Source organism: Plasmodium reichenowi, chromosome 14 (genome assembly GCF_001601855.1).
Source record: "Plasmodium reichenowi strain SY57 chromosome 14, whole genome shotgun sequence".
NCBI lineage: Eukaryota > Apicomplexa > Aconoidasida > Haemosporida > Plasmodiidae > Plasmodium > Plasmodium reichenowi.
The window spans coordinates 2182765-2200718 of NC_033659.1; the positions used below are offsets into that span (position 1 = coordinate 2182765).

At 18.6% G+C, this 17954-nt stretch overlaps 7 protein-coding genes across 7 annotated transcripts; 4 read left to right on the forward strand and 3 right to left on the reverse strand.

The window, feature by feature from the left end:
* Positions 1-1585: 1585 nt before the first annotated feature.
* PRSY57_1453700 (aminopeptidase P) lies at positions 1586-3910 on the forward strand (the record flags this gene model as incomplete). Its single annotated transcript, XM_012910133.2, has 1 exon — positions 1586-3910. The coding sequence occupies one exon, from the start codon at positions 1586-1588 to the stop codon at positions 3908-3910; it is 2325 nt and encodes a 774-aa protein (XP_012765587.2).
* Positions 3911-5870: 1960 nt separating this feature from the next.
* Positions 5871-6359, forward strand: PRSY57_1453800 (nifU protein, putative; the record flags this gene model as incomplete). The annotated part of the gene is made up of 1 exon (XM_012910134.2): positions 5871-6359. The coding sequence occupies one exon, from the start codon at positions 5871-5873 to the stop codon at positions 6357-6359; it is 489 nt and encodes a 162-aa protein (XP_012765588.2).
* Positions 6360-7028: 669 nt separating this feature from the next.
* PRSY57_1453900 (mitochondrial ribosomal protein S11 precursor, putative) lies at positions 7029-7718 on the reverse strand (the record flags this gene model as incomplete). Its single annotated transcript, XM_012910135.1, has 1 exon — positions 7029-7718. One exon carries the CDS (start codon positions 7716-7718, stop codon positions 7029-7031), a length of 690 nt encoding a protein of 229 aa, XP_012765589.1.
* A 1170-nt stretch (positions 7719-8888) lies between these two features.
* On the forward strand, positions 8889-10295 carry PRSY57_1454000 (6-phosphogluconate dehydrogenase, decarboxylating, putative; the record flags this gene model as incomplete). The annotated part of the gene is made up of 1 exon (XM_012910136.2): positions 8889-10295. The coding sequence occupies one exon, from the start codon at positions 8889-8891 to the stop codon at positions 10293-10295; it is 1407 nt and encodes a 468-aa protein (XP_012765590.1).
* Positions 10296-11351: 1056 nt separating this feature from the next.
* PRSY57_1454100 (hypothetical protein) lies at positions 11352-11846 on the forward strand (the record flags this gene model as incomplete). Its single annotated transcript, XM_012910137.2, has 1 exon — positions 11352-11846. The coding sequence occupies one exon, from the start codon at positions 11352-11354 to the stop codon at positions 11844-11846; it is 495 nt and encodes a 164-aa protein (XP_012765591.2).
* Positions 11847-12557: 711 nt separating this feature from the next.
* Positions 12558-13019, reverse strand: PRSY57_1454200 (hypothetical protein; the record flags this gene model as incomplete). The annotated part of the gene is made up of 1 exon (XM_012910138.2): positions 12558-13019. One exon carries the CDS (start codon positions 13017-13019, stop codon positions 12558-12560), a length of 462 nt encoding a protein of 153 aa, XP_012765592.1.
* Positions 13020-14761: 1742 nt separating this feature from the next.
* On the reverse strand, positions 14762-17231 carry PRSY57_1454300 (protein phosphatase, putative; the record flags this gene model as incomplete). The annotated part of the gene is made up of 9 exons (XM_012910139.2): positions 14762-15430; positions 15575-15744; positions 15844-15909; positions 16062-16091; positions 16230-16298; positions 16394-16449; positions 16605-16625; positions 16823-16866; positions 17124-17231. 9 exons carry the CDS (start codon positions 17229-17231, stop codon positions 14762-14764), a joined length of 1233 nt encoding a protein of 410 aa, XP_012765593.1.
* Positions 17232-17954: the final 723 nt, after the last annotated feature.

Consider the following 17954-nt stretch of genomic DNA (forward strand, 5'->3'; position numbering starts at 1 on the left):
AATTTTAATATTTTTTTAAAATTTTTTTTTTTTTTTTTTTATTTTTTTTTTTTTTTTTTTTTTTTTTTTTTTTTTTTTTTTTTTTTTCTTACATAAAATATCCTTAAAGGAGTAGAAGAATAAATATCAGAAAAATACAATTTAGAAAGAAAAATAATAAAAATAAATATACTATAAATAATAAAATAAATATTATATATATAAAAAAAAAAAAATATAACTGAGAAAAAATAAAAAAGAAATTTATTATAGATCTTTTTTTTTTTTTTTTTTTTTTTTTGAACATATTATAAATATATATATGTATATATATATATATTATATAATTATTTAATATATAGTTCGTTCATTTAAAGAAAAAAATAAAAATAGCAGAAACAAATATAATATTATAATATGTATAATTTATATATAGTATATAAATAAGCCTAGGAATTGATATTTTAAAAAAATAGTTACATTCTCACTATGTTTTTTTTTTATATATAATATTTTATAAAATGTTTAAGAGAAACTGATATATTTTTATCCTACATAATGATGATAAATATTTTATATATTATATATATATACTGATTTCTTTATTATTATATATTAAATTTTTGTTCTCGTTAAAATTAATATATATATTTCTATATATATTTATTATGTAATTTTTTTATATTGAATTTATTTATTATTATCAATATATTGTATATTAATTATTATATATATATATATATATATATTTATATATATATAATAGTTTTCTTTTATAGTTTAAGTTTTTTTTTATTTGATATAGAAACTGAACTGTGAACACGTTTTATTTAATAATATAATATTTATATTATTGTATAAAAAAAAGCAAAAGAAAGAAAAAAAAAAAAAAAACATATACATATATATAATATATATATATATATATATATATATATATATATATATATATAATTAAATAGTTTTAAAATATATATTATTATGTATATAATATATAAAAGAAAAACCTACCATTTATGATTTCATAAAATTTATATTAATGTATATATATTTATATTTATTTTTTTTTTTTCTTCGATCTATATAAATAAATGTAGAACTTTTACTTTGAAATGCATAATATATAAATATATTGAATTAAAATTTTATAATATTTATAATACATTTCTTTATATATATATATATATATATATATTTTATTTTATAATTATAAAAGAGTTATGAATATTAGTAAATAATAGTTAAGAAAATTAATATTATATATTTAAATATATATATAATAATAATACCTTGTGAATATAAAAATATATATATATATATATATATATATACATTTTTATATTTATGTGTTAAAGTGAAAAATGCGTGTTATTAAAAAATTAATATAAAATTATATTGTGAATATAAACTCAGCACACAAACATATATATGTTATAATATATTATACACATATATGTAAAATATACATATATATATATATATATATATATATATATATATATATGTGTAGATATATTATTTAATTTTTTTTTTAATTTTTTTCTTTAATTTTTTTTTTTTAATTTTTTTTTTTTTTTTTCTTCTTCTTTCTTTTTTTTTTTTAAATATGCAATTGAATTTTCTTTTGTTTGTTTTTATATTTTTAATGGTATTCCATTTAAATATTTTTAATAAGGGTAAGAGGCAAAATTTAGTATCGGCTTATTTAAATCATTTGAAAAAGTCATATTTTAGTGGTGTTACGAGCGGATTTGATTGTGTAAATAAAAGTGAAGTAAGTAGTGATAATAATAATAATAATAATAAGATAGCACCCAATTTTTTCTCAAAAAAATATCAGAGAAATTTCGACAATAATAATTTAAGTGAGAATCAAGAAAATAATAAGAATATAATATATAGTGGTTCCAATATATATAAGAATATATATAATACCGAAATGATGAGTAATAATAATAATACCGTTGATGTTAACACGATGGATAATAATCCTGCCGCTAGATTAGAAGAATTAAGAAATATTATGAAAAAGAATAATATTGATGTATATATTTTAATTAATAGTGATGAACACAATTCTGAAATAATAAATGAGAAAGATAAAAAAATTGTAAAAATTACAAATTATAGTGGTGCTGATGGTATATTAATAGTAACAAAAGATAAACCCATATTATATGTGAATGCATTATATGAATTACAAGCTATGAATGAATTAGATCAGAATTTATTTACATTAAGAATTAGTAGAATTGATAATAGAGATGAAATTTTTGAAACGATTTCATCTTTAGAATTTAATACTATTGCATTTGATGGAAAAAACACAAGTGTTGTGTTTTATGAAAAATTAAGAAAATCTCTTTTAAATGCTTATCCAAAAAAGAAAATTGTAGAAAAAATTATATATAATAATAATTTTGATGATGTTAATAAAAAGGTTGATGAAAATGTATTAAACTTTCTTGTTTTAGAAAAATCTTTAGTGGAAGTTAAAGATTATCCTGTTAATAATAAAACTTTATATATACATGATAGAAAATATAATGGTGCATGTGCTGGTGAAAAAATTGATAAATTAAAACAATCCCTTATGTATGATATGAAGAATGTAGATAATTTACTTTTATCCGAATTAGATGAAATTGCATATCTTTTAAATTTAAGAGGTTATGATTATCAATATTCGCCATTATTTTATTCTTATTTATTATTTCAATTTGATAGAGAAGAACAAGATTTTTCTAAAATTGTATTCTTTACAACAGTAAAAAATTTACCAGCAGATGTTAAGAATCTTTTAGAAATTAATAAAGTTATTGTAAAAGAATATGAAGAAATTGTACCATACCTAAGAGATGTAGTTATCCCATCCATACCAAAGCATAATGATGACAATCCTGATTTCAAAAAGTATGATATCTCATTAAGCCCATATATCAATTTAATGATATATAAACTATTTGATAGAAAAAATGTTCTTTTACAAAATTCCCCTGTAGTCAAAATGAAAGCAGTAAAAAATGATATAGAAATTGATAATATGAAACAAGCACATATATTAGATGGTCTTGCTTTATTACAATTTTTCCATTGGTGTGAACAGAAAAGAAAAACGAAAGAATTATTTAATGAAACAGAAATGTCTTTAAGACATAAAGTAGATTATTTTAGATCAACCAAGAAAAATTTTATCTTCCCATCCTTTTCAACCATATCAGCAAGTGGTCCTAATGCAGCTGTTATTCATTATGAATGTACAGATAAAACAAATGCTACCATTAAACCAGCTATTTATCTTTTAGATTCTGGAGGACAATATTTACATGGAACTACTGATGTTACTAGAACTACACATTTTGGTGAACCCACTCCTGAAGAAAAGAGAATTTATACATTAGTATTAAAAGGACATTTACGTTTAAGAAAAGTTATCTTTGCATCTTATACAAATTCATCAGCTTTAGATTTTATTGCACGTGAAAATTTATTCAACAATTTTATGGATTATAATCATGGTACTGGTCATGGTGTTGGTTTAACTCTTAATGTACATGAAGGTGGTTGTTCTATAGGCCCAGTAGGTGGAGCACCTCTTAAAAAAAATATGGTCCTTTCTAATGAACCAGGATATTATATGAAAGATAAATTTGGTGTACGTATAGAAAATATGCAATATGTTATTAGCAAAGAAATTACAGATACGACTGAATACCTTTCATTTGATGATTTAACTATGTATCCATATGAAAAGAAATTATTAGATTTTTCACTTTTAACAAACCAAGAAATTAAAGAACTTAATGAATATCATACAACCATTAGAAATACATTATTACCCTTAGTTAAACAAAGCCCACAAGAATATGGAGAAAGTGTTGAAAAATATTTAATAGAAATAACAGAACCAATTGCTATTCATAACAATTAATGTGTATACCTTAGGATTTTTATTATTCATATTCTTTATATTCTGTATCCCATTTTTGTTTTTCCAATTTTTTTTCTTCTTATTTGTCTTTACCCCTACTTTACTCCTCCTTGATATATTTTTTGATATATATATATATATAAAATCACTTTTTTAGTTTGACGATATTAAATTAGTATATAGGACGAACGATTTTTATATGCACTTATATATATATATATATATATATATATATATATATGTATATATGTAGGAGTGTATTTTTTTTTATATTTATTGACATACATTTTTTTTTTATAATATAATCACCAAAATGGAAAGAAAAAGAAGAAAAGAGAAAAAATGTTATATAAATATATATATGTTATATAAATATATATATGTTATATAAATATATATATGTTATATAAATATATATATGTTATATTAATATATATATGTTATATATATTATTACGAAACTTTTAAAACATTTATATTAAATATGAATATTTATTTTGATGCAAAGGCACATTTTTAATTAAAAAGGAATAAACAAATATGTTTTTAATTTTTTCATTTTCTTGACAAAAAAAAAAAAAAAATGATAACCACAGTTGAATAAAAACAAAGATAAATGTTACATTTTAATATATATATATATATATATATATATATATATATATGTTGAGGAGAATTAAAAATATTATACATGTAATTATTTTTATAAAAAGAAATAAAGCAAAACATGCGCTCTAAAATGTTTTTATATAGCTTATAATAATTATATGTATACTACATTTTAGACAACATCATCTTCATAATTATAACATATATTTTTATAATATATGTATAATAATTTTTTCATTTCATTTTTTCTTGATATTTTATTTTATTTTATTTTATTTATTTATTGAAGAAATTTCACATTTTTTCATATATTATAAAAAAATTAATAGTTGGTACTTTTCCAAAATGAAAATTTTAATTATTATTTTCTTCAAAAATAAAATATATTAATATAATATCATAATTTGAAAAAAGAAAGAAAAAAAAAAAAAACCATAAATATGAATATAAAAATATATACATGTATATTTATTTATTTTTACTTTTTTTTATTATTTTTTTGATATATCTTTTTAAAATTGGCCCTTGAACTTTTTCTTCCTTAAATATTTTATAATGGATATAAAATTATATATATATTATATATATGTAATAAAAAAATAAGAGGATAAATAAATAAATAAATAAATATATATATATATATATATATATATATATATATATATATATATAATTTTATATTTAAGTGACATGAATAATTTAATTTTTTTATTTATGTTAATTAAAAATATTTTTTTTATTATTTTTTTTTTTAATATATTTATTTATAATCCTTTTCGTAATAAAAATTTTGTAGCAGTTATTTATTTGATATACTTATAATTCTGTATATTTATATATCATCAGTTTTCATTTTTTTCTGTTTTAAAAATATACAAATAAATATTTTTTATAATAATGCATACAAATCGTTTTTATAACTAAATATATTTAGCAAAATAAAGGCAACTTTTTTTTTTTTTTTTTTTTTTTTTTTTTTGGTATTTTGAAAATTAATTTTTAAAAGGTTACTTAAATATATATTTTAATATTTAAAAAAAATTATATATATATTAATATAATTATAACATTATATATTATGTTTCGTTTATAAGTTTATCTTCTTTTCTTTTCTTTTCTTTTCTTTTATTTATTATTTTTTTTTTAATTTATATTTGTTTTTTTATATGTTATTCAAAATATAGATATATATCTTTATTTATTTTTATGTGAAATTATATAATAATATTTTTATATATATTATATATGTAGAACTATACTTAAAATAATAACTTTAAGTATTATAAAAATATTATATGTTGATATAAATAGTTATACCTTTAGGACATATATATAACATATATATATAAAAAATGAAGAGCAAAATTTTGTGTAATCTTTTTAAAGGAAAGAGTTGTATTTGTTTATATACAAATTGTTTGAATGAAAATAATGTGAATAAATGTTATTATAATTTAGTACGAAATTATAGTGATCATGTAAAAGATCATTTTAATAAACCCAGAAATGTTGGGTCATTTGATAAAAACGAGAAGAATATTGGTACATCAATTGTTGGGAAAGCATCATGTGGAGATGTAATAAAGTTACAATTAAAAATTGAAAATGATGTTATAAAAGATGCAAGATTTATGGCCTTTGGTTGTGGGTCTGCTATAGCTAGTAGTTCTTATGCGACTGAATTAATTAAAGGAAAGACAATCGATGAAGCTTTAAAAATTAAAAATAATGATATCGCTTCACATTTAAGTTTACCCCCTGTAAAAATACACTGCAGTTTATTAGCAGAAGATGCCATCAAACATGCTATAAAAAATTATAGAGAAAAAGTTTTAACGTGACAAAAAATAATCAAAATGTATATATATAATGTAATATAATATTATATTATATAATTTTTTTTTTTTTAATTAATACAACCGATGTTTAATTTTTTTTTTCTTACTTTGTATATAATAATATGTTATAATATTATATTTTATCTTTAATTTATTAAAATGTATAAAATTTCTCATTTATTTTCAAATTTACTACATTTAATTTTTATGGTAAAATATAAGTATATTACTAATTTTTTATGTATTATAATAATTAATCATTTAATAAATATGAATAATGCTGTTATTTTATAAATATGCATACTAAGAATATATATATATATATATATATATATATATATTTATTTATTTATTTATATTTATATTATAATAAAATTCGACTTAAAAAAAAAATAAAAAAAAACAATATTAGTTAAAACAAATTAAAAATTAATTTTAAAAAATGAACAAAAAAAATTTTCATTAAACATAAATGTAAATATATATAAAAATATTTAAATATATGTAAATATATATAAAAATATTTAAATATATATAAACGTGCATAAATATTTACATATGGCACTAATGTGGCAAATCAGAATTATTTATTGATATTACATAAAAATAATAATAAGTTTTATTTTTTTTTTCTGTATTATTACTCATAAAATTTATTACATATTCCTTTGCCTACACACGTCTTCTCTTTCTAGGCTTAGAAGCATTTAATCCACATTTTGGTAATCTAGGTTCATGTATTATTTGTGTTATATTAAGATTATTTGCATACATAGCTTGCAAAACAGTTTCTACCCTCATGATTCTCCTAAATTTTATATCAATAGAAAATATCCCAAGTCTTCTACATTTTTTAGCTATATTCTCACCTATTCTATAAGCACATCTTTCGCTTTGTTGTAACGTCTTCGTAAAACCAACATTTCCAGCAAAGGAACCGAATATGGTTTTATAATTTTTACTTTTATTTACAACTTGAATATGTACATTATTTTTAGATGTAGTAATAACAGCTCGAAAACTATCTGTAGGTTCAATTATTAAATTATTTTTATCTCTATCTATATTATGAAATTCTTCTCTATCACCAAATAATTTGTATCTTCTCTTATGACCTTGACAATTTTTAAGTGTCTCCCTTGTAATGTTTTTCTTTTTTTTATCTTGCTTCTTTACAGATTCTTTTAAATTCGTTATTGCCTTTACTGCATCTGAAGAAAGGGTCGTAAAATTTACACTTTTTGCTGAATATACATTTATTAATTTATTTACAAAATGGTTTATGTATATATTCATGTAAATGGGACTTGAGAATATGGTTTTATAATTAACAAGGCTCTTGTTTTTAGATAAAACATCCATCCTTGTATACATTATTGTATTGTGCTTTAAAAGGATAAACAAATAAACAAATAAATAAATAAATAAATATATATATATATATATATATTATATATATTATTTTTTATTATTTTAATTATAAATGTGCCATAGTTTTATTCCATATTTACAAAATCAAATATAATAATATTGGCTCAAAATATTCATGTCAGCAATATATATTTTCTTAACCCTAAAAATTTTCACTTTAGTTTGATTCAAAATTATACATGTATATATATATATATATATATATATTTTTAAATATATCTACCTTTTATTAATTTACAAAAATGAAAAAAAAAAAATAATAGAATATATTTAATAATATAATATATTGCATATTTACTTTAATTTTTATAATAACCTAACATATAAATGTCAATAAATGAAAAAAAAAAAAAAATGACATTTCTTGGGTATAAAATATTTGATTTTATTTTTTCTATTATTATGTATTATTTTAAATATATATATTATTACCTGTAGGCTAACATTATGTGTATAATAAAAATATATATATTATTATATAATATATATATATATATATATATGCTACATAAATATTTTTTTTTTAGATACAGGAGAGAAAATATCGTACAAGCAAAAATAAGTGGAATATATAAAATAAAATAATACATATATATTATTATATATTCATACTAACATGTATTTTTTTTTCTTTTATTAATATATTTTTAAAAAAAATTCTTTTTTTATACGTTTCTATTTTTTTTTTTTTTTTTTCATTAAAAAAAATATACAAATATTTAAAGGAATACTAGAAATAAAATAATTAAAAAAAAAAATAAGAATTGTTAAAATATAATATTTGTTATTATATATATATATAATATATATATATACATATATATATTTTTTTTTTTTTTTTTTTTTTTTTTTCAAAATATAAAAAAGAATAAATTTTATTAAAACTAATATTATTTATATTATCTTTTAAATATATTGTCAACGGATCCGTTTATTATTACTATTTATATAAATATATATATATATATATATATTTTTATTTTTATTTATTTGTATATATTAAAAAAAAAAAAGAAAGGATATATTTTATTAGATATATATACGTACTTTCCTTTTAAGGCTTAAATATTTATATATATCTTTAATTTTAATTTATTCAAAATGTGTGATATTGGTTTGATAGGTTTGGCTGTCATGGGCCAGAATTTAAGTTTGAATATTTCAAGCAAAGGTTTTAAAATTGGTGTATATAATAGGACATATGAAAGAACAGAAGAAACAATGAAAAGAGCAAAAGAAGAGAATTTGGTTGTTTATGGTTATAAAACAGTTGAAGAATTAATAAATAATTTGAAAAAACCAAGGAAGGTTATTTTATTAATCAAAGCAGGTCCAGCTGTAGATGAAAATATTAGTAATATATTAAAACATTTTGAAAAGGGAGATATAATAATTGATGGTGGGAATGAATGGTATATTAATTCAGAAAGAAGAATAAAATTATGTAAAGAAAAAGATGTAGAATATTTAGCTATGGGTGTGAGTGGAGGTGAAGCAGGTGCAAGATATGGTTGTTCATTTATGCCTGGTGGTTCTAAATATGCATATGATTGTGTGAAAGAAATATTAGAAAAATGTTCAGCTCAAGTTGGAAATTCTCCTTGTGTTACATATATAGGTCCAGGTTCCTCAGGAAATTATGTAAAAATGGTACATAATGGAATAGAATATGGAGATATGCAATTAATATCAGAAAGTTATGTAATTATGAAACATATATTAAAATATGATAATCAAAAATTATCAGAAGTTTTTAATAAATGGAATGAAGGTATATTAAATTCTTACTTAATTGAAATTACTGCAAATATTCTTGCAAAAAAAGATGACTTAACAAATAATTATTTAGTTGATATGATATTAGATATTGCTGGGGCTAAAGGTACAGGAAAATGGACTATGCTTGAAGCTACCGAAAGAGGTATCCCTTGTCCAACTATGTGTGCTGCTTTAGATGCACGTAATATAAGTGTTTTTAAAGAATTAAGAACTAAAGCAGAATCTAATTTTAATAAAGACAATATTCTTATTGACCCAAATGAAGATTTAAATGATTTTGAAAATGATTTATTAAATGCTCTTTATTGTTGTAAAATTATTTCATATACTCAAGGTCTTTTCCTTTTAAAACAGGTTTCTGAAGAAATGAACTGGAAATTAAATTTGGGAGAAATCGCCAGAATATGGAGAGGTGGTTGTATTATTAGAGCTGTTTTCTTAGATCGTATAGCAAATGCATATAAAAATAATGAAAAATTAGAATTATTATTTTTAGATAATGAATTCTCAGATGATATTAAAAATAAATTACCTTCCTTAAGAAAAATTGTTCTTATGGCTACAAAATATTCAATACCAATTCCTGCGTTCTCAGCTAGTTTAGCATATTTTCAAATGGTAACCTCACAAAATTTACCTCTTAATTTAGTGCAAGCCCAAAGGGATTATTTTGGATCACACACATATAGGAGAACAGACCGTGAAGGAAATTATCACACCTTGTGGTGATAATAAATATGGATGTAAATTTTTTATTTTCTTATGAAAAAATATGAGAGTATAGTATTCCCTATTAAGTATATATATACACTTTAAGAACTATAAAACAAAAAAAAATAATACCAATAAATAAATAAATAAATATATATATATATATATATATATATATATATATATATATATGTGCATATCTTCTATTTATTAATATAATATTTTTATCTTCTTATTATATAATCATATGACAATAAAAATAGAAAGAACAAAGGCAAAATTACCATATATTTAAACCTTTACATTTCATTGATATAATATATTTTTATTTTTATTTTTATTTTTTTTATAACATTCAAAAAACACATGGATTAAAATTTAAAATTATAAAATTTGTCATACAACATTATATCAAACAAGATAATAAAATTATTAAAAAAATATATGTAGATCAATTGTAATGTTGTAATTTTCATAATTTATAAGAAAAAAAAGTATACATATAAATATAAATATATATATATATATATATTTATTTATTTATGTAATTTTTTTTTTTTTTTTTTTTTATAATATTAATGTCTTTTTCACATTACTATGTTGTGTTGAAAAATAAAATAATAATAACAATAAAACAGAAATATGAGGTAATTATATTTAATTCCTATAATTTAATTTTTCAAAGAAAAATTATTGAAAATAATATTTTAAATATTTTTATTAATAAAAAATTAAAAAAAAGGAAAAATTATTTTAGTCTTTTTTTTTTTTTTTTTTTTTTTTTTTTTCAATACAAATAGACTTATTATTAAACCTTTTTTGTTTTTTATTTTGATTTTTTTTAAAATTGATAATATAATATAATATAATTTTATTTGATTCTTATTTTTGTGATTTTATGATTTGATAATATAAATTATCCTTATATATTGTTAATAATTATTATATACACAACATTAATTTATATGTCAATAACTTTTGTTTACACCTACTTAACAAAAAATTAAAAAAAATATATATCATTAGAAGTATTACATTGTTTTTTTTTTTTTTTTTTTTTTTTTTTATATAAATATGGATAACTTATTTTATTATATGATAATTCAAAATGATAGAATACAACCTATTATTGTAAGACAACCACAGACAGTTATAATACAGAGTCAACCCAAATTACCTATAACATTAGACTTACCACCTCAAAATATTATTTTAAAAAATGAAGATCCACAACCAATTATAGTGAGACAATCTAATCCCAATATCATAATTGAAAAATCACAAAATGATTTTTATAACCATCCAAATTTCCATATAGGATTACATGATAAAGTAAATTCAATGTCAGGTATAAATAATACCAATATAAAGGAACAACCAACTAAGGATAATATGATTGAAGATATGCAAAATATAAACAATGCTGACACACAATTTTATTATAATAATCAAAATGTTATAAATGAAAATAATGTTTTACCCACACCTTATAGCTATGGGAATAATGGTGTATTTAATAAAGAACATAATTATGATCCATACAATTTTACGTTATATTCAAATAAATGAATGTATTAATAAATGGAAATATGAATATATATGAATATATGTGAATATTTGTTTTCTTTCTTGTTATAATTTAATATGTCCTTTCACCCTTTCAGTTTTTTTTTTTTTTTTTTTTTAATTTTGTCTCTAAACCTTTATATAGATAAAAAAAGAATATAAATTGTTTTACGTTTTAAAATATTCTCTTACCATTTTTTTTTTTTTTTAGAGACTAAAAAACTGATAATTTAAAAATACATTAAAAATAAAAATGAATACCTTTTCGAAACCATTTAATTAAAATTTATTAAAATATTAACTTTTAATGATTTACAAAAGAATGTAACATATATTTTGTAATTATTAAAATAATTTTCAATCATAAATAAGAAATATAAAAATGTTCTAATATATTGTTAAACTTAAATTAAAATTATTTAAAAGGTTCTTTCAATTACTAATTATTATATAGAAATTTATAAAAAAAAAAAAAAAAAAAAAAAAAAAAAAATAGTAAAGAAATGATATGAAAGGAAAAGAAATATAAAAAAGAATAATATATTATTCGGATCTGTTTTACTAATTTTTGTGCTTTTTTTATTATTATTTCTAATTATATAATTTTTCAATAGTTTTCGATTTGCATTCTGTATACCACATTAACGCCTCAATAATAATCCCAATTTTCCATTTGACATATATTGAATTGTCTAGTCATTTATTTCCCAGTTATTACATAATATTTTTATTTATACTGGTCATTACTGGGCGGTTCATATCTGTTACTATCGTCTCTTGACATGTGTCCACATTTTGTATATAATTTGGGGGTGCTTCATTTTTAACAACAACATTAGGATTTGATTGTTTAACAAAAACTGAAGTTGGAGGATTATTTTTGACAACAATATTGGAGGGTGGTTGATTAAGAACCATCGCTGGTTGTGATTCATTTTGAACAACTACCGTTGTAGGCATCTGTACTAAAATGGGAGAAGGTAATAATTGGTTTTTCACATATATAGGAGGTAATGGTTCAAAATATATAGGTTGACTATAATGTTGTGTTGTATGATCACTGGAAAATGATTGAGGAATTACAGCATTATTATTAGGAACATACATTTGGAAAGGTTGCATTGAAACAACATTTATTTTGTTATCTAATTGAGGCACAAAATTAAAGGGATGCATCTTATAAACAATTTTACAAAAAAAAAAAATAAATAAATAAATAAAATAAAATAAAATAAGTAAAATAATATAAAATATTTATTTAAGTTAAAAAGGAAATCGATTATATCATTAAACAAGTATAATTTCAGACATAAAAGAATAGGTTAAATACAGGTTTATGTAATATAATAAACAATAATAAATAAAAATGTATTACATAGAATTTAATTATACAACATCAGTCAAAAAAAAAAAAAAAAAAAAAAAAAAAAGAAGAAAAAGAAAAATACAAATATTTTATATATGTATACGTGTTTTCAATTTACTAAATGATAATTTATATAAAAATATAAAAAAATAATTACATAGCAAAAATATTCAAGCTATAATAATAATATAAACAAATATATGAACAGTTAATATATGTGTATATGTATATATATATATATATATATATATATATATTTTTTTTTTTTATTCTCATAATGTTAATAAGAGTTAAATATATTATGATCGCGACTAGCTTTATTATATATAAAAGTACACATTGTAAGGAAACACTTTTTTTTTTTTTCACTTACTCATATATATATATATATATTTTACCTGAACAGGTCAGAATTACGTTGTATATTCTTATAATATCAGGAATAATATTTTTTTAATTTTTATATATCTATATAAGACAATATAAACTATATGATTTTTTTTAATATTACAAAACAACATATAAAATGTTATTACACAATTTTTTTTTTTTTTTTTTTTTTGGAAATATTATTATGTTATTTTTATAAGGATTGAGGGTTAATTTTTATTTATATAATAAACATAAATATAAATAAAAAAATTGCAAAGTTATAAATAAAGGAATATGGAATGGCGCTCTTTTATATTAATATGGTTATAAACCGTAAGGATATAAATTTAAATATCATATTATGTACTTTTATGATGTATTAAGGAACAAGAACATAAGAAAATATAATATATATTTTTCTATATTTTAGTGTTTCTTATTACCATTTTAATTTACTTATTATATGTAATAATATGTAATGTGATTATAATAAGATATAAAGATTTATATATATATATATATATATATATATATATTATATTTATTGTTCTCATTAGTAAAATATGATAATATATTTGTTACTTTATTAAATTTATAGTTGTTATAAGTTGTAATAAAGTAACATGGAAAAACACATAAATAAATAAATAAATAAATATATATATATATATATGTATGTATCATTATTTTAGATAGTAAATCTATTACGAAAAAAAAAAAAAAAATTCAGATATTAATTACGAATGAACAAACTTGTATAAATATAAAATAAAATAATTTTAATTAGACATTGAATTATGATGTAAAATAAATATATATATTTATATTGTAGCGTAATTTCATATTAGGCTTTTATTGATAAAAATGCTTAATTAGGTTTAAAAAAAAAAAAACTTTATACATATATATATATATATATATATATATATATATATATATATATATATATATATATATGTGAATATCTTTGAAGTATTGTACTTCTACTTTTATTACTACATATTTTTTAAGAGCAAAATGATATTTTTATTATTATATTCATTTATAAAGGATATTATTATCATTTTTTTAATAAATATGTCTTTTTTTTTTTTTATTTTTTATTTTTTTTTTTTTGTACATCTTTATTTTACCATATTGGTAAATATTTTGCCCTTTTTGTTTGGGCACGATTTCTCTTTTAATAATTCAACTTGACTTTTTTATCATATTCTCTGAAGAATTCTCTCATTTTATTAAAATCATTGGGATCCATTTTATTAAAAACATTATTTGTCTTAAGATCTTCCTGTAATATTGGCAGAGTGAGGTATTTAATATTTTTATTATTTCTCCTGTTTAATATTATGTGTGTGTTTTTGTTTTCCCTAATATTTTTTAAATATGGTTCAATGGTTGGGCAAGATCCTTTAATTTCTGTACAGTATTCCACCAGCTTGTTAGTAATATTATTATCATTTATATGATATTTATTGAGAAGTTTTCCATAAAATTCATATTTAGTTAATTTTTCATTATGTATATAAATACTTGGAATTAATTTTTCTCTAAAATGAAAATTCGGAATTTCTTCATTAAAAAATTTAATTATTTGTATAGTTATATTATCTTTGGATCCTGATAGAAGTGCATAATCCAGAATATTAATTACAGCATCGCTTAAAGTATGTCTGTTCATACAATCATAAGTAAATTTTGCAACATCATTCCAGGATAACATTTCGAATAATCCATCACATCCTAAAAATAGTATATCATCACAATTTGCATAAAATATTTTTATATCAGGTATGCAACTTATCATGGTTTCATGAGGATTATATGGACAGTCGGATTTTATTTTATAATTCTGACAATAAATTATATATAACGTAAATATATATATATATATATATATATATATATATATATATATATATATAATTATTTATTTATTTATTTTGTATATGACAAATACATAATAAATTATTCATAAAAAAATTTCATATTATACTTTGTCTCCAAATGAACGGGATACACCTATATATCCAAGTATTCTTCCATTTTCAACAAATCCTCCAATTTTATATATCCTTTCTTTTTCTTTTTTATTATAAGGTTTATGGTCTTCACTTAATGAAATAAATGATCCATCCTTTTTAATAAGCATTGCTCTGGAATCTCCTGATATTAATAGAAATATATGATTACATATACATATAAATTATAAGTAAAATACATAAAAAATAAAATAAATATATTTTTTCATATTTATTAATTTACCCAAGTTGCAAATATATAGCTTAAAAAAATCCTTATTTATAATTTTTTCAATTATCGCAATTATTGCTAAGCCACATGAAACAACAATAAAACATTACAATATTATTATATACATATTATATAAAGATGCATTTTCATGATTAATATGTTTATACATATATATATATATATATACTTATTAAAGTTTAATTGAAATAAAATGTCTTCATAATCTATACCTGTTGATCCATTATGAGCGAAATTACTATCTAAAATAGGAAAAGAAAAAGAAAATAATAAATGTACAATTCAATTCAAATACATGTATACATATATATATATATATATATATATATATATATATGCATATATACTCAATAAATTGTAAAGGTCAAATATGAACATACTTAATATTTCATTGTCCATTTGGATACAAGCATTAGTTATATTGTTAACATCCAACGTTGTACAATTACCTAAAGGAAAATATATATATATATATATATGTGATTTATTTTTTCACAAAATTTTTTTTTATTAAAAATATATATTGATAATTATTTAAAATAACCAATAAAATCAGCTATGTTCCTTGCGCAATATAAGGCTGTTTCTTTTCCTATATGACTATCACATGAAAATGCACATTATTTAAATACATATATATATATATATATATATTAAAAAAAATATTTATAAAACGAAATATTATCAAAATTATTTATAATATTATAATATATTCATTATTATATTCCTTGATAATGGTTGTGTTTTATGTATACCCATCAAAAATGGTGCACATCCTTAAATTTGTAAAGAAAAAAAAAGAAAAGAATATTAAAAAAAATATATATCATTAGAATAATAATTTCATCTGTTAATCAAGACAAATATTCAATTATTCAAATATATTATAACATAGACATATATTTATATATGTATTAATATATATCTATTAATATATATTTATGCATAAATCGATAAAGCTCTAATAACGTACCTGCAGGATGGAAAATTTTTAAGGGAAGCTAAAATAACCGTTGCCTAATAATGACAAAAATACATACACATATATATATATATATATATATATATATATATATGTTTCTATTTAATCTTATATTTCCCTATATTTTCATGAGAACATAAAAATTTTTCTTTTTTTTAACACATCGATTAAATGCAATTAACAAAAATATAAAGGGAACTGTGTAAGGGTATTGTATTATTAATTTAATCACAATACATTATATAATTACATGAAATATGTATAATGAAAAACATTAACACTTATATATTACATCTTCTTCTGTGGCACGATATCCTTGCATAGTTCCAGCACAGACATGGGTATACCAACTAACGATTTCAGATATCTCTTTTGTACTTATTAAATTAATCTTATTCATATTTATTCTTTACATTCGGAATAAGATAAATCACTTATAATATATTGTAAGTGTTCAAAAAGAATGTTTTGTTTTTTTTATTCTTTTTATTTTTGTAAAAATTTGCATAACTCTATATTTAAAATAATTGAGAACTGCAATAAAATAAAGATAAAGACGCTTTTTATTACTCCATATATAATTTAATTTATTTTTATTTCATTTTATTTTTTAGTATTTTTTTTTTTTTTTCTTTTCTTTTTGCGTAATATATATATATATTACATACTTGTTGGAGCTACATTTCCGTACTACAAGATGAAAGGGAAAAAAGCCCTTTTGTTTTTTATGTTTAATACACAAATGAAGTGTAAGTATGAAACCCCCCCCAAAAAAAAAATATATATATATATGTAATAGGTTTAAAAATATACATATATATATATATATATATATATATGCTTATACAAAAATTATTGAACGATTAATATATAATTGTATCATTTAATTTTTTTTTTTTGTTAATTCTTTCTATTAAACATGTACTTGTCTAAAGACATATATTTTGTCCAATTTTCACATTAAATTTTGTAAACAAATATTAATAAGAATATAGACAATATATACAATATATACAATATATACAATATATGCAATATATATAATATATACATTTTGTTCTTATATATTAAAAAAAATATATATGATATCATAACATAATACATTAAATATAAATATATTATT